The 18,552-nt window shown below is 38.4% G+C and overlaps 1 protein-coding gene across 4 annotated transcripts in view; it reads right to left on the bottom strand.

The window, feature by feature from the left end:
* Nucleotides 1–18,552, bottom strand: part of UBE2V2 (ubiquitin conjugating enzyme E2 V2) — a 61,496-nt gene that overhangs the window by 19,248 nt on the left and 23,696 nt on the right. For 2 of the 4 annotated variants that reach the window (XM_040487830.1, XM_040487832.1), the window contains exons 2-3: nt 5,196–5,344; nt 519–644 (exon numbers count right to left, since the gene is read on the bottom strand). In XM_040487830.1, coding sequence (XP_040343764.1) covers nt 519–644; nt 5,196–5,344 — 275 coding nt within the window. Of the gene's footprint in view, nt 1–518; nt 645–5,195; nt 5,345–12,528; nt 12,572–18,552 lie in introns of those variants that run through there. The other 2 variants (XM_040487829.1, XM_040487831.1) reach the window with 2 other exon arrangements.

Consider the following 18,552-nt stretch of genomic DNA (forward strand, 5'->3'; position numbering starts at 1 on the left):
TCTCAACATGGCATATCAAGAGCCTGGATTTAGAAGTCTTAACATGAGCCCTAACAACCTAATCATAATGGAAATTCAGCCTTCCCACTAACTTCCAGGTAGAGCATGTCATTTTGGTTTATTTGCTTTAAACACACAACAATGCTCAACCATGACTATTTGTTCTAATACAGACGCACTCGTTCCTCAAAGCCTCCCCTTCATGAATATTCATTTTTTTAATCTCACCAAATGTACCTTAACCTTAAAGAAAAATAACAAAGAGAATGTTATCTTTTTACCAAATAAGGATTCAACTCAAATATGACTACTGAAGCAATTAATAAACCCTGAGAGAACTGTTGTCATCACATCTATCTAGGCTGGTACATAAAGGTTTTTTAAGGACAGATTGATTTATAAGAGAAAAACAAGACATATTTCTTTTAGACTTCCAACTAAACAAAGGTCTGTTTTATATTTTAACTTTCTTCTGACTATATATTATTTTATAAAAATAAAATGACTATTTTACTTACCATTCCACTGGAATTATTAATTCCATTCATATTAATTTTGGTTACAAATCTAACTGATGGAGGAGCTTCTGGGTATTTAGGTCCACATTCTACTTTCAGGCTATATATTCTGTTTTCATAATTTGTCTGGAAGGCAAAAATAATAATATTCAACTGCTAATGAAGAGGAAAGGTACAATATTAGTGTATTTGATATTACTTTATGATCAATAATTTATATTTTTGTACATTCACATTTATATGATAAGCTAACCAGCTACAGATTTCACTTACCCAAACCGATCCACAACTTCCTTTCCCTTAAGTAAGAGCTATTCCCAAATGGAGGTCAGAGCTGGGATACTAAACTACTGTAATTTAAAATGTATGCAACAATCTTATATATATATTACTAATTATTTCAACACTTTGAAAAGAAACACCTGTATAAAAGTCAACCAAGGTTAACCGCACACATCCATTAACACGCCCAGCAGTTTGGATGTGTACAGTAAGGACTAACATCACGGAGATCGCAAGGAAATCATCCAGTCTGTGGTACTCAATCTGGATGAACAGTAACCTATCTACAAGACTTACATTAACAAGTAAGAATAATAGGGCCGCCTGGGTGGCTCGGTTGCTTAAGCGCCCAACTCTGGTTTTGGCTCAGGTCATGATCTCACAGTTTGTGGGTTTGAGGCGCAGGTCAGGCCCCATGCTGCCAGAGCAGAACCTGCTTGGAATTCTCTCTCTCCTTCTCTCTCTGCCCCTCCCTGCTCACTCTGTCTCTCTCAAAATAAAAAAAATAAACATTAATAAATAAATAACAAAAATAATAGTAATAGCCCCCAACAAACTCTATAATGTTAAATATACTCAACGTATATGGGAACAACCAGAACTCTCACACTTTACTGGGAGTAGAGGGGGGTATAACCATTTAGGAAACAAACGGGCATTTTCTTATAAAGATAAATAAGTGTGTACCTACCTACCCTATGATGTAACAATTCCATTCCTAGACATTTTATCCAAAAAAATGGAAACAAGCATGTTCTCAAAAGACTTTTAAAAGACTGTTCATAGCAGCTTTATTTCAAATAGCCACAAAGTAGATAAAATCCAAATACCATGAACACAGTGAAAAATACATTATGGTACAAATCCATACAGTAAAATACTACTCAGTAACATAAATATTAAGAACCATAAATAAAAAGAACCGCTACCACTACTGTGTGGAACAACACAACTAAATCTCTGAGACATCGTGCTGAGTCGAAATAAGCAGACCAGTAAATACACACACTGCATGATTCCACTTACACGAAATTCTACCACATGCAAAACTGCTCCAGGCTGGGTGGGGGTGAGAAAGGGCACACGTGACTGAACTGTTCTATATCTAGACAGGAGCATAGGCAACAAGGTGTATTTGTGGAAACTCGTGGTGAGATTTGTGCATTTCATTGTATGTAAATTATACCCAACTTTTTAAAATTAAATTAAAAAACTCTAAACCGGCCTTTTAGAGTAAACATCATCTTAACTTTGGACCAAGGTCTAATTTAATCACTCCAATTAAAAAAAACAAAAACAAAAAAAAACAGCCACATCTTTCTGTCATCCAATCAATAGCAAAATACAAAAAGGGGAAAAAAAGGAATATTTACAAAATATGTACTATAGTCAGGTACCTTCCTATTGTCTAATTATTAAGTCATTTAATTCTCCAAACTAAATGGACAAAGCAGATCCATTTACACATAAGGAAAACTTGGAAAAGTTACTAAATCTCTAATGCTAAAAAAATACTGCTTCAGAAAATTTAAAACACAAACATATATGGAAAAACAAAATTGCTGATTATATAAATCCAAAGTACTAGAATAACATTAAAAAAAAATCAGGGATGTTAATAATGCATTAAAAAAATTAAAACCCCCTAACCAAGTAACAGTATGGTAAGGCAAAATTTTCCCATTATGCTGGTTAGATGTGGATACCTGAAGCTGGGGACAAACTGCTCTAAATATGGCACCTCCTAAAGAGAAAACAATTAAGGGGAGACAATAACTCCTGCAGGTTTTATTACAAGGCAACTGAATGAGTGCACAAGTACTCACCCTCACTGGGTCTCAGTGAAGGAGGAAGGCGGGAGGTGGTGACAGAAGGCAGAAAGATCACTGGCTGGCCGGAAAGATGCTGTGCCTTTGTAAGGTGCTCCCCTCTTGCCCCTTCCTGGCTTCCAAAGGAAGTAAGAGGCTCCAACACCACTACCCTGAGAAAGGGGAAGGCCCAGGGTGCCTGGGTGGCTCAGTTGGTTAAGTGCCTGACTTCAGCTCAGGTCATGATCTTGAGGTTTGTAAGTCTGAGCCTTGCATGGGGCTCTGTGCTGAGAGCCCAGAGCAGGGAACCTGCTTTGGATTCTGTGTTTCCCTCTCTCTCTGTACCTCCCCTGCTTGTAATGTCTCTCTCTCTCTCTCTCTCTCTCTCTCTCTCTCTCTCTCTCTCCCCCTCTCTCTCTCAAAAACAAATAAAAGTCCAAAAAATTAAAAAAAAATAAAAGAAAGAAAAGGAAGGAAGGAAGGAAGGAAGGAAGGAAGGAAGGAAGGAAGGAAGGAAGGAAGAGAGGGAAGGCGGGAGGGAGGGAGGGGAAGGCCCAGTGACCAGCCGTCCAGCATGTCCAGTGGCCCAATGGCAGCATTGTGTCTACACAGCTCTTTTGAGCAAACCAAACCCACCCCCGCAAGCTAGAGCAGGCTTCACTATGCACTGGACACAGCCTGGACACAGAGAGGCTTCCTGCAATTCGGTGACACCAGGAAAGGCAGCTAGTCTGCATGTGAGATCAACTGGGAGCTGCTCTTCCATATTCGGGAACTATGCTCCAGGCCGGTCCACAAAATCACTGAGGAAACTCACACACAGGCTCTAAAACATTCCTAAAGTTTAAAGTCCATTGGAGGTAGTGGCTGGAGAAAAACTAAATCTAAATTTCAAACTTATACTCTAGTATAAATAAATATACTAGATATCTAGTAAATAAATATACTAAATACAGTAAATATCTAGTATATATAAATATAAATTTATACTCTAGTATACTCAAGTTCAGACTGTCAAATCTTCAAACTATTCATTAAGAATGTTGTTCATAAATTAGGGGGCGCCTGGGTGGCTCAGTTGGTTAAGCATCTAACTCTTGGTTTTGTCTCAGGTCATGATCTCACAGTTTCAAGCCCAATGTCGGGCACCTGCTGGCAGCACAGAGCCTGCTTAGGATTCTCTCTCTCCCTCCTCCCTCACTCCCTCCCCCACTCACACTCTCTGTCTTTCCCAAAGTAAATACATAAAAACTTAATTAAAAAAAAAAGTTCATAAACTAAAGTCCTTTCTTTTTTAACCAAACAGACCATGTTAATAATGTTCACAAGCAGTGAAAATCAAGGTTCTCATTACAAATACCAAGTTATAAAAAAACACATCAAGAATCTTAACCATCAAATTACATTTCCTTCCTCAAATATCTTACGGGAAAACCAAAGCAGAAGAAGGAAACAGGAGTTTGTCAGGTTAGTAGTGTGCTCAAATTCTGCAAAGAAATACCAGAAAATATAAAACATATGGTGATTCACTCTCTAAAGTTAACACTGCTGATTACTTGATCCATTTTTCTTTTGTAAAAATCAAGAGGCAATCTAAACTCCACCCAAAAGCAAAACAATTGAAATGCTCTCATCAGGTAGCCAATAGCATATAAAACCAAAGACTAAAAAGGAAAACCTTCAAACGGGTGCTCTTTGCAGAAGTCAAAAACATTATGGAATACATATTTCAAAGACTCACTGCCAGGAGTGCAGTAAATGGGATCTTTGAGTAAGGAATGCAACGTGGAAAAATATTTCCCAGTCTGGAAAAGATTTTGAGTAAAAATAAAACTTCTTAAGCTTGAGAAAGACCTAAATAAAATGAAACACAACGGGTCTGTTGCCAACAATGCTAGAAAATATACAAAAAGCATAGACTTTTCTCTGTATTTTATAAATGAAAAAATTGAGGCCTATAGTATATACAAGACAAGTCACATGTCAAGAGGGCAAACAGCAGTGTGCATTCAATACAAACCAATTTAGAAACCCTTGGTTACACCTTGGTTACACACATAGCGAGCGGGTTAGTAACAGGTTATGTCAAAATATACTGTTTGCTCTTCCCAAGTAACCCCTCCATTTCCTCACCTTTTCTCCTCTCTATCTGGAATGTTCTCCATCCCCATCACCACCTTCTGAAATCCTACCAGTCAGTCCTTTAAGGCTCATTCCAAAGGCAACTTCCTCCACTGTTCAGCCTTCCTCAATTATTCCAGCTAGAAGAAACATATTCTAAAGTCCCGTAGTGAACTTTCTCTGCCATATTTAGAATCTGTCATTTGTAATTATTTTTTCTTCTCTACTCAACTGCAAACACCTTGACGGCAATGACCGTATCAATATTTTCCCCCCAGTCCTCCACAATATCAAGCATTATACCCTACACACAGGAAGCATCTCGATAAATGTATACAAAATGAATTAAAAGGGAGGAATTGTTTCAGTTAAAAGTGATAATTACTTTAATATCAATATTAAATAAAATGGTTACTCTAAAATGACAATAATATTAATAGAAAAAAATATAATTTATAGCACTGACCCTTGGTGGCCCAATAATCATGCCTGTCCACCTTGTAAGTGTCATATCTTCATCATCTTCAAGGCCCCAGCTAACCGTACCATCGCCTACTCCTTTTTGTCCTTCTTCAAGTTCTTCCAACAAGCGAAAATTACGAGGAACTTTAACTCCTATACAAAAGAATGTAAATGTAAAAAGCCCATAATTACAAGAGTTGCATATATTCAAATTGAGCTTTTTCCAGTTTAAACTTTACAAATTATTTCCCAAAATGCCAAATTCCCTTTAAGCATTCTCCCCCAGAAAACGCTCAATCTAAAACCACTCAAAATGAAAACCCTGAAGAAAACACCGTAACCAATATTAGCTGCAGCATAGAACATGTAGATAAATTCCTAACAAATCAATGTTATCCTGGCATAAATCAGTCATAAGGAAATCATTATAAAATGAATATTTTCCATAACTGAGATTTCTGTTCCAAGCCTAGAACACTTCATCAAGTAAATAGGCAGGACCAGAAAGTTCAAATTCATTAACATGTCCTCTCTAATGCTTTTTAAAGAACAGAATTATGTTCCATCTTTAAAAAAGCACTAGAGGGCACAATTTTTTCCAAGAATGCTGAAGCAGCCCCATCCATGGCCCCCAGTCAGTCTCCTTTCTTGTCCTCATCCCTAACTAGAGGGTCTTACCTCTCCCCATGTCAGCATGGGGCGTCATCATCCCTTGGGGAGCTCCTTGATTTGAGAATAACTCTCCTTATGGATATAGCAGTTTCCTAGGACCCGCCCTTCACCTCTGGGCCCAACCCAGCAAATTTTGCACCATCCACTAGCCCTTCTCATACCTCCCCCTCTTTAGACTTCATCACCCCTACTTTATTTCTAAAATCTTAACACAGAAGTTTGCCTCTCTGCCCAGAACCTAGCATTTCACAGTTCTCACTCCTTCGTCCTCAACAGACCTGGTCTTTGCCACCATTGTGACTTCCAATCCCTGGAATCCAACCATGATTCTTCCAACTGACCACAACCTTTCTTACAATTACTGGTCTCACGTCTCCAAAGAACGGACCTTGTGGTCTTTCATGTTCTCAAAAGCATCTAGATTGAAACATCCCCCAGCCCCACCACACAAGTCTTGAAAAAATTAGGTAAATGCCCTCAGAAGCCTCTCTTTGGCTCTAGAGCTTGTGCACATGTGGCCGTGCACTCTCTCTCTCATGCATGCACACACACGATTATGATTTTTGGGGGGGGGGGGGATGGGATGACATCGCTTCTAAAGTGGCCATCAGCGGGGCGCCTGGGTGGCGCAGTCGGTTGAGCGTCCGACTTCAGCCAGGTCACGATCTCGCGGTCCGTGAGTTCGAGCCCCGCGTCGGGCTCTGGGCTAAAGGCTCAGAGCCTGGAGCCTGTTTCCGATTCTGTGTCTCCCTCTCTCTCTGCCCCTCGCCCATTCATGCTCTCTCTCTCTCTCTCTGTCCCAAAAATAAATAAACGTTGAAAAAAAAAATTTTTTTTTTTAAATAAATAAATAAAGTGGCCATCATTTTGTATAACTTCTCTCTTGGTGAAACCAAAACATCTTTCACTTACTAATTGACAGTAACCCTTCTGGACATGTAACGAAAAAGCAATAAAAATACTGTAAATTAAAAGAACACTAGCCATTTTGTGCTTCATGAAAAAATGCTTGAAAATCTTGGGCCACAGAAATACAGAGCTTTTACAAATCACCAAAAAAAAAAAAAAAAAAAAAAAACCACAAAAATAGCCATTATTACAACTACTATGATTATTAAAACCATTTGTTGGGCATATATTGTGTTCTATTTTATTTAAAAAAATTTTTTTTTCAACGTTTATTTTTGGAACAGAGAGAGACAGAGCATGAATGGGGGAGGGGCAGAGAGAGAGGGAGACACAGAATCAGAAACAGGCTCCAGTCTCCGAGCCATCAGCCCAGAGCCTGACGCCGGGCTCGAACTCACGGGCCGCAAGATCGTGACCTGGCTGAAGTCGGACGCTTAACCGACTGCACCACCCAGGCGCCCCTGTGTTCTATTTTAAATAAATCATCCCCTTTAATCCTAAAAGCACCCATTTTACAGTTGTGGAAACTGGGCTATGAAGAAGTTATGTCACACAGCTGTAAGAGGCAGATCCAGTACTGAAGTCCAGTTTTCTAGACCAGAGTCACTTTTACATCAAGTCACACAGCAGTACAAACTACACAAGTGGCATATCCTGTCACAGATCTAGAAATCAGACTGCCCAGGTCCAGATCTGCTAACCACTTAACATGTGACTCCCAGCCCTGCTTTCTCACCCGTAAAACTGAGGTAACAATAGTTCCTACCTCACAGAATCACTGTGAAAATTAAACAAGGTAATCCACCTTAAACACAATAAATGTTGACTATGATGACCATTTTAGTGTTTGTATTAGATGGAATTACATAAAACTTCCATTAGCCTCCATCTATGCTACGTGAGAATAAAAGCTCTTTATTCTTTAAAAGAATAATATTCTATATATGAGAATATATTCTATGTATTAGAATATACTTTATGAAATGATATATCTACTCTATAAAAGCTCTAAAAACTGTAGGGTGGCCCCTAGAAATTTTACCCTAAGCTGTTAGTTTCTATTCACCTAACATCGGGACAGCTGCTATTTTCCTGTAGCTTATACAGTCATGACCTCCACAATGCATTGCTACTGAACTCCTTTTTAAAATAACCTTAAATCAGCTTGATTATCCTTACCATTTAAAGCCATTCCCCAAGAATTATTCTAAAAAAAATTTTTTTTGATGTTTTTATTTATTTTTGACACAGAGAGAGACAGAGCATGAGCAGGGGAGGGGCAGAGAGAGAGGGAGACACAGAATCTGAAGCAGGCTCCAGGCTCAGAGCTGGAGCACAGAGCCCGACGCGGTGCTTGAACTCAGGAACCGCAAGATCATGACCTGGGCTGAAGTCGGACATTTAACCGAACTGAGCCACCCACACGCCCCTCCCCAAGAATTATTCCAAATTTGCATTGAATTCTGTTGCTGATTTATAAACAATTCAATCAAGTGACCTTTATGAGCATCCAAAACTACAAAGGGAACTAGAAAATTAAGGTTTCTTCTTATATAAGTGCCGTAAAAGTGATAAAGATAGTTACTACTAAACTTTTCACCATTTCTTTATATTGCATTTTGGGAAAATAATTGTAAGACTAATAGATAATTACTGATAGTACTAACATTTAAAAAATTATAGCAGCTAAGACGATTTTGCTTTTAAAGTATAAGACAAAAAAATACAAGATTAACACTGAGTCATATTTTCAAATTCAGGGTTAGAGTACGCTGGTTTTATTTCAACCAACCACTAATATCTGTGAGGAAATAAAAGCCACAAGGTGGGGATGTTACTCCATGAAAATTGAAGTATTTACGTAGACTGCCCTCTGGATCTCTTGCCATATATGAGCCTTTTTCTATAGTTCTACTTGTCTTTTTCCTGTATGTCTGTGTGTGTTATTAAGTTTAAACTATTTTGTTCTGTCAGTCTTGAATCTTCATTAAAAGAAAAAAAAAAAGTCACCCATAAATCCATCCTTCCTAGCTGAAGCTTTTAAAATGATGTCAATTTTTGGTCCAGAAGAATACCAAAGATCATCCAGTCCAAAACCTAATACTTTAGAGGAAATAAAATTATCACCAGTAAAAGTGGAGTGATAATCCTAAAGTCACTTAACTATTAATTGACAAACCAAGTCAAAAACCTCTAGGCTTCTCCACTAATCTAGTTTCTTCTTTAGTATGTTACAATGAACCTATACTCCTGGGAAATAAGACCAAAAATAATGACATTCATAACCAAAACTCTGAATGCAAACAAATACATTCTAGAAAAATGCTTCCAGTTTTAAATGTGAAAGATATCAAATTGCACATCACTTGCCTTTAATTCCCATGATACCAAAAATAAAGGCATAAAGACTGCCAAATAAAGCCCAGAATGAATCTTGTCATGCAATGTTTATTAAGAAAAAAGATTTCCCAACTTTAACTCATACATTTTGACCTTTTTCAAGTTACAAGGAAAAAAAGGCTAAGAACTTGAATAGTAATAAATCTATCCAATCAGCCATACAAACATGAGAAACAACAGCAAAGCAAATTTACTACCAGTTTGCAATTAATCATCTAAATTAAGTAAGTTCTACCACAAAAAAAAGACAAGAGGTGGTATAGTTTTAGAGAGGGCAGTATAAATTCCAGTTCTACCTGATGGTGAACATTCTAAGATGTACAAAAGCCCCTAAAATTCAAAAAATAATTATTGTTACCAATGTAGTGTATTTCTCTTCAGATTATTTTCCATACAAAATATATGGCTTCCATGCTTTTTTCCCCAAAATGAGTTCATGCCTCAAAGTTTTGTAACTTCCTTTTCCCCCACCTACGAACTTATTTCTGTGGCAAACATAATCAGGTGCCATCTTAAAATGCCCCAATGAATAATATTAGTCTTGCTTGGGGGGCAGGAATAGGAAGACTTGACTAGGGGAATCATCACCTACTCAAAACTTAAAGGAGGGGTGCCTGGGTGGCTCAGTCGGTTGGGCGTCCGACTTCGGCTCAGGTCATGATCTCACCGTCCATGAGTTCAAGCCCTACATCGGGCTCTGTGCTGAAAGCTCGGAGCCCGTTGCATGCTTTAGATTCTGTCTCCCTCTCTCTCTGCCCCTCCCCCACTCAAGCTCTGTCTCTGTCTCTCTCAAAAATACACATTACAAAAAAAATTTTTTTAATTAAAGGAAAATATCTGTAGAAATGGAATAAACGCTTTCTGTTTTATGTGCTTTTCAACCCTCCTCTAGCTGATCCTCACAAACACCCAGGTCCCAGGTTGGCTATGGGTCCCCTCCCCTCACCCCACTACCCAGAGGGTCTACAAGGTTCAAGAAGAGAGTGTATGGGGCATGTGTGCTGCGGGATGTGGCCAAGGCTGCTTACGTGTCCCCTGCAGAGTCCTTGGGCAGGGATTTCAACAAACATGAGTGGACACACTGTTAAGATGGCACTCATGAAAAGCCCCACCTTTGATTTTAGTTCTCTGATTGTGCACCCCCCCTGGGAGTTCTGAGTTCTCAACCCCCAACGAGCTAACTTGATTAAAAATAACATATTTACTGAGCACCTCCCATGAGACAAACATTTGCTAAAAGCTTTACAGGCAGAAGTCCTTCATTAAATCACCTCGTAAGCTGATATAACATCACCATTTCACTAGATAAGAAAATTAAGGCTTAAATTATTAGGCTGAAGCTTATAAAATCAAAGTACAGTTATTCAGGCATCTTTTTAACCAGAAGAAAGAGAAATCTCATAAAATTCAATCTAATTACATGGCGAGTAAGTCAGGGTTGAAGCTCTTAGCCAGTATTCTCCACTGCCTACTCATGGAACCTACCAGTCCCGAATGGAGCTCCTTTCCCTACCTCCTGCTAATTTGTCCCCAATCCATGCAAATCTAATAGGGATGAGGAACACATCTTGACCAAGTATGTAAGCAACTCTGATCAAATACATACTGTTCTGAACTCCATTAAAAGGACTCTTCCCAGGGGTGCCGGGTATCTCAACCGGGTAAGCACCAATCCTTGATTTGGGCTCAGGTATTGATCTCATGGTTCGTGAGATTGAGCCCCACTTCCAGTTCTGCGCTGACAGCACAGGGCCTGCCTAGGATTCTCTCCCTCTCTCTCTGCCCCTCCTCCGCTCACGCAGGGCCTGCTCGCTCCTTCTCTCTCTCTCTCTCAAAATAAATACACATTACGGAAAAAAAATCTCTCTGTATGTCACATACTAGGCATGCTCAAAGCAAAATACTCCTATCCAGGGAAATAACATAGCACTTTATATTTTTCAAATTACTTTCTCATACTGCCACCTATCTGAATATAAAAAAAAGTCTTTTTGAGGTACGATGGGCAGCTATGCCTACATTTTACAAAGACCAAAGACATAAAGTAACTTATTCAAGACCACTACAAGCTAGTAGCTTACTCAAAACTAAAATTCAGCTTTCCCAACACAGGTACAAACTGTCACCGTACACTGCATCTCAAAAGCCATAAAACTTTCTTCATTTTTATTCTTTTAAAGTGAGCCCAATGTGGGGCTTGAACTCACGACCCCGAGATCAAGAGTCACATGCTCTACCAACTGAGCCACCAGGCACCCCAGAATCCAGAAAACAAAAAACAAAGCAAGGGGTGCCTGGGTTGAGGGCATCAGTCAGTTGAATGTCTGACTCTTGGTTTTGGCTCGGGTCATGATCCCAGGGGGTTGTGGGATCAAGCCCTGCATCCAGCTCAGCACTGAGTGTGGAGATCCCCTCTCTCCTTCTTCCCCTCTCCCTACTTGTGCTCTCTCTCCCTTTCTAAAATTAAAAAAAAAAAAAAAATTAAAATTAAAGCCCCATGGATTAAAAAAAAATGTAGGGAGATTACAGAATATGTACAACTTAAAATAAAATACATATTTTCCAAACACGACTCGTTGTTGAAATTTGCCATAAGAAAAAATATTGTAAAGGAAGTGTTAAAATTTAAGTCCAAGGGGCGCCTGGGTGGCGCAGTCGGTTAAGCGTCCGACTTCAGCCAGGTCACGATCTCACGGTCCGTGAGTTCGAGCCCCGAGTCAGGCTCTGGGCTGATGGCTCGGAGCCTGGAGCCTGTTTCCGATTCTGTGTCTCCCTCTCTCTCTGCCCCTCCCCCGTTCATGCTCTGTCTCTCTGTCTGTCCCATAAATAAATAAAAACGTTGAAAAAAAAATTAAAAAAAAAAATAAAATAAAATTTAAGTCCAAGAAATTTATGGTTTTGCAGTGCTTAAAATCATATATTAATAAAAACATTTATAAAAGCTCTCTGAATAATACTTCACAATTTTCCAGAAATTTAAGAGTCAGATATTTGTTGAGTTTTAACATTATTATCTATCTTAATGGGACAAAAAATTATGAAAACACCATGTAGAGAAACACACATAAAACAGCAAAGTATCAGGAGACCTATATTCTGTCATCCATTCACTATTGTATTAATTCATGCCTTCACTCAATAATCATCTGACTGCTACCAGATGCAGTTACTATAATAGACGCTTGAAACCAGGAGACTAAAAGCTTAGTTTGCTCTCAAGAAGTTTACGAACTAGGACAGGAAGATGATTAAAGAGACAGCACAATACAATGTGAAAAATCCTCTGGAATTATCTAGAAAGGACAACTTACCCCAAAAGAAGGGACAAGGAAAGTCTCCTAAAAGAAGAAACTCACCAGATGCACCATAAAGAACAGAAACCATCCAGGGTGAAGAATGGGTGAAAATATGTAAGACGTCAGTGGAGAAAAATTACAAAATATAAGTAAAGAACATCAAAAACCTGAATAAATAAAGCAATCAGCCTACATGACAAACTTATTGCAAAGGTTAAGTACTCAAATTAATCTAGAGATTCTTTCCATGTAAACTGAAATTCAAATAGCATTGTTCCTGGAACTTGACAAACAGTCCTAATATTCTTCTGGCAAGAGTTTGGAGAAAATTTTTAAAGAAAAAGAAAACAGAAGGAATAATTTCCCTAGATATTAAGATTTTCTCATCAGCCAAAGAAACTAACATAATGTGAAATTAGACTAACAGACTAATGGGGAGGAGCCCCAAAACAGATACATGCACATATGAACAGGATATATATACTCTGAAAACTACAGAAGACTTATGAGAGAAACTGAAGAGGGCACAAACAGTGGAAAAGCATTCCAGGCTCATGGGCTGAAAAAATGAACACTGTTAAAATGCCTATACTACCCAAAGCAATCTACACATTTAATGCAATCTCTATCAAAGTAACACCAGCATTTTTCACAGAACTAGAACAATCCTAAAATTTGTATGAAACCACAAAAGACCCCAAATAGCCAAAGCAATCCTGAAAAAGCAAAACAAAGCTGGAAGCATCACAATTCCAAATTCCAAGCTGTATTACAAAGCTGTAGTCATCAAGAAAGTATGGTACTGTCACAAAAACAGACACATAGATCAATGGAACAGAATAGAAAACCCAGAAATGGACCCACAACTATATGGTCGACTCATCTTTGACAAAGCAGGAAAGGACATCCAATGGAAAAAAGACCATCTCTTCAACAAATGGTGTTGGGAAAACTGTACAGCAACATGCAGAAAAATGAACCTGGACCACTTTCTTACACCATACACAAAAATAAATTCAAAATGGATGAAGGAACTAAACGTGAAACAGGAAACCATCAAAATTCTACAGAAGAACACCAGCGGCAACCTCTTTGACCTCAGTTGCAGCAACTTCTTACTAGACACATCATCAAAGGCAAGGGAAACAAAAGCAAAACTGAACTATTGGGACTTCAGGATAAAAAGCTTCTGCACAGCAAAGGTAACAATCAACAAAACTAAAAGGCAGCCTATGGAATGGGAGATACTTGCGAATGGCATATCTCATAAAGGGTTAGTATCCAAAATCTATAGAAAACTTATGAAACTCAACACCCAAAAAACCCAGTTAAGAAATGGGCAGAAGAGATGAATAGACATTTTTCCAAAGAAGACAACCAGATGGCAACAGACACATGAAAACATGCTCAACATCATTCATCATCAGGGAAATATAAATCAATACCAAGATGAGATACCACCCCCTGCCTGTCAGAATGGCCAAAATCAACAACAAAGGAAACAACAGATGTTAGTGAGGATGCGGAGAAAGGGGAACCCTCTTCCACTGTTGGTGGGAATGCAAAGTGGTGCAGCCACTCTGGAAAACAGTATGGATGTTCCTCAAAAAGTCAAAAATAGAACTACCCTACAATCCAGCAATGGCACTACTAGGTATTTACCCAAAAGATACAAAAAAGCAGATTCAGAGAGGTACTGCACCCCTGTGTTTATAGCAGCACTATCGACAATAGCCAAACTATGGAAAGAGCCCAAAACTCCAACGACTGATGAATGGATAAAGAAAACGTGGTATAAATATATACAAGGGAATATTACTCTGCTATCAAAAAAAGTGACATCTTGCCATTTGCAATGATGTGGATGGAGCCAGAATGTATCATGCTAAGGGAAATAAGTCAGTCAGAGAAAGGGAAATATATGATTTCACTCATGTGGAATCTAAGAAACAAAACAGGTGAACAGAAAGGTTAGAAGGAAAGAGGGGGCAGGAAACAAGGCTCTGAGCTGTCAGCAGAGCCCGATGCCCACAGTTTGTTCTCTATCATTAAGAATCTCTTAGTGGCTCAGTCAGTTAAGGATCCAACTTTGGCTCAGGTCATAAAAAATTCTTAATGATAGAGAACAAATTGTGGATTGATTGGGTAGATGGGTGATGGGTGTTAAGGAGGGTACCTGTGATGAGCACGGGGTGTTGTATGTAGTGATGAATCACTGAATTCTACTCCTGAAACCAATATACTGCACTGTATATTAACTAAATAAGAATTTAAATAAAAATTTGAAAAAAATAAAAAAACAAAATTATTATTAAGCCTGCTAATATCAATAACCAGTTCCTTGAACAAGCAGTAAATGGCCACACACATATTTATGACAATAAATGAATTATACATATTTAGACATGAAATACAAATGATAAAACAAGCAAAAAAACTAATAAGAAAATTTGTAAAAAAAAAAAATGCACACTGAAAAATGATGAAATTATACACTCCTCAAAATTTAACTTAAAACATGCTAAACACAATGCTGGTAGAATTATGGGAAATTTTCATTTATACATAATTATACATTCCTGGAAATCAATTCCATATTGCTCAAGAGGTAATCTGATAAAATATAACAAGAATTTTTTATTCATATGTTCTGACTTCAAATTCCACTTTGTGAAATTCACCCTCAAGGAGTGTGGACTGCCTCCAAACAGCTATGAACAATTTTTCTCCCTCCAGGCACAGCCCCCTACCCCATCAAGGGATAGAGACTATCTCCCATCCCCTTGAATCTGGTATGGCCTTGCCACTTATTTTGACAGAATATGGTAGAAGCGATGCTGGTGCAGTTGTGGGAGGCCTGGTAGCTTCTGTTTAGCTCTCTTGGGAGCCAACCACCAATTACGACACTACTGGGATATGAAGAAGTCAACCAGGCCAGAGAATGGCCACTCCTAATTGAATCAAGGCACCTGGGCAACAGGCCCAGCCCATCATCATGTGAGACCAGCAGAACCACCTCGTCGATGAAAAATCATGAGAAAGAACGAATCACTGTTTGAAGCCACTAAGTTTTGAAGTGATTTGCTGTTTAAGGACAAAGATGAGAAGGGCAGGTGGAAAAGTAGTTTAGAAGTGCAAAAACTCAAATTGGCATATATTCAGGTAACTACATCATACATTTAAAATATTATATAAAATCATTTCCAAATTCATGAATTATATCCCACAGCGAACATCATCTTTAATGGGGAAAAGCTGAGAGCTTTCCCCCTGAGGTCAGGAACAAGACAAGGATGCCCACTCTCACCACTGTTATTTAACATAGTACTGGAAGTCCTAACCACAGCATTCAGACAACAAAAGGAAATGAAAGGCAACCAAATTGGAAAGGAAGAAATAAAACTTTCATTATTTGCAGATGACATGATACTCTGTCGAGACAACCCGAAAGACTCCACCAAAAAACTGCTAGAACCAATACATGAATTTAGTAATGTCACAAAAAACAAAATCAACGTACAAAAATCTGTTGCATTTCTATACACCAATAATGAAGTGGCAGAAACAGAAATTAAGAAAACAATCCCATTTACAACTGCACCAAAAATAAGATACCTAAGAATAAACCTAACCACAGAGGTGAAAGACCCGTACTCTGAAAACTATAAAACACTGATGAAAGAAACTGAAGATGGCACAAAGAAACAGAAAGACATCCCATGCTCATGGATTGGAAGAACAAACACTGTTAAAATGTCCATACTACCCAAAGCAGTCTACGTGCAATCGCTATCAAAATACCAACAGCATTTTTCATGGAATTAGAACAAACAATTCTGAAATGTGTATGGAACCACAAAAGACCCTGAATAGCCAAAGCAATCTTGAAAAAGAGAAACAAAACTGAAGGAATCACAATTTCAGTTTTCAAGTTATATTACAAAACTATAGTAATCAAAAACAGTATGGTACTGGCACAAAAATAGACACAGATTAATCCACCAAAATTAGAAAAACAGAAATAAACCCACAACTATATGGTCATTTCATCTTTGACAAAGCAGGAAAGAATATCCAATGAAAAAAAGTCCCTTCCAGAAATGGTGCTGGGAAAACTAGACAGCAACATGCATAAGAAAGATATTAGACCACTTTCTTACACCATACACAAAAATAATTTCAAAATAGATTCAAGACCTAAATGTGACACCTGAACCCATAAAAATCCTAAAAGAGAACACAGGTAGTAACTTCTCTGACATCGGCTGTAGCAACTTTTTTCTAGATATGTCTCCTCAGGCAAGGGACATAAAAGAAAAAACTATTGGGACAACATCAAAATACAAACCTTCTATGCACAAAGGAAACAATCAACAAAATTAAAGGCAACCTATGGAATGGGAGAAAATATGTGCAAATGGCATAACCAATGTTAGGACCCAAAATATACAAAATAACTTACAAAACTCAACACCCAAAAAACAAATACAGTAAAACCTTGGAATGCGAGTAACTTGTTCTGCAAAGTGTTTTGCAAGACCAGAAAACATTTCTAATAAATTTTAATTTGATAAATGAGCAATGTCTTGCAATACAAGTAGTACATGACACTGAACGTCACATAATCAATCACAATTGAGCCAATGGTTCTTGAAATTTGCTTTGATATATGAAGACTTTGGATTACAAGCATCTTTCCAGAAGGAATTATGCTTGTAAACCAAGACTTTTCTGTAATCCAATTTAAAAATGGACAGAAGAGGGTGCCTGAATGGCTCAGTCAGTTAAGCTTACAACTCTTGATTTCGGCTCAGATCGTGATCCTGCGGTTGGTGGGACGGAGCCCAAGTCAGTGCAGAGCCTGCTTGAGATTCTCTCTCTGCCCTTCCCCCACACTCTCTCTCTCAAAATAAATAAACTTAGACAAAAATGGACAGAAGACATGAAGAGATATTTCTCCAAAGAAAACATACAGATGGGCAACAGATACATGAAAAGATGCTCAAAAATCACTTACCATCAGGAAAATACAAATCAGAAGTACAATTAGATATCACCTCACACCTGTCAGAATGGCCAAAATTGGCAACAAAAGAAACAGGTGTTGATAAGGATATGGTGAAAAACTCTCTTGCACTGTTGGTGGGAATACAGACTGCTGCAGCCACTCTGGAAAACAGTACAGATGTTCCTCTAAAAGTTAAAAATAGAACTACGCTATGATCAGCAATTACACTACTGGGTATTTACCCAAAGAATACAAAAACACTAATTCAAAGGGATACACGCACCCCTATGTTTATGGCATCATTATTTACAACAGCTGCGATACGGAAGTAGCCCAAGTATCCATCGATTGATAAATGGATAAAGAAAATGTAAAAGAGAGACAGAGAGAGGTAATGTGATATTATCCAGCCATAAAAAAGAACTCTTGCCATTTGCAAAAACGTGGAGCCAGAGAGTATTATGCTAAGCAAAACAAGTCAAAGAAAGACAAATAACATATGATTTCACTTATTAGTGGAATTAAGAGGCAAACAAGCAGGGGAGCCTGGGTAGCTCAGTCGGTTAAGCCTCCGGCTTTGGCTCAGGTCATGATCTCATGGTTCGTGGGTCTGAGCCCCGAGTCGGGCTCTGTGCTGGCAGCTCACAGCCTAGAGCCTGCTTCAGAGTCTGTGTCTCCCTCTCTCTCTCTCTGCCCCTCCCCCCTTTCTCTCTCTCTCTCTCAAAAATAAATACTTTTTTTTTAAAAACAAGAAACAAACAAGCAAATGGGAAGTAAAAAGGAGAGAGAAACCAAGAAACAAGAGAATCAAGTTCTCTTAACTATAGAGAACAAACTGATTGTTACCAGATGGGAGGTGGGTGTGGGATGGGTGAAGTAAGTGATGGGGATTAAGGAGTGCACTTGTCGTGATGAGCACCAAGTGACACTTGGAATTGTTGAATCACTACATTGTACACCTGAAGCTAATACAACACCGTATGTTTACTAACTGGAATTAAAACAGAAACTTTAAAAAAATAAAGTACATGAATTATATTAACTGTATAAACAAAAAAACAAATCTAGTAACACAT

The sequence above is a fragment of the Herpailurus yagouaroundi genome, unplaced genomic scaffold (assembly GCF_014898765.1).
Source record: "Herpailurus yagouaroundi ecotype Mexico unplaced genomic scaffold, PumYag 165, whole genome shotgun sequence".
Taxonomy (NCBI): domain Eukaryota; kingdom Metazoa; phylum Chordata; class Mammalia; order Carnivora; family Felidae; genus Herpailurus; species Herpailurus yagouaroundi.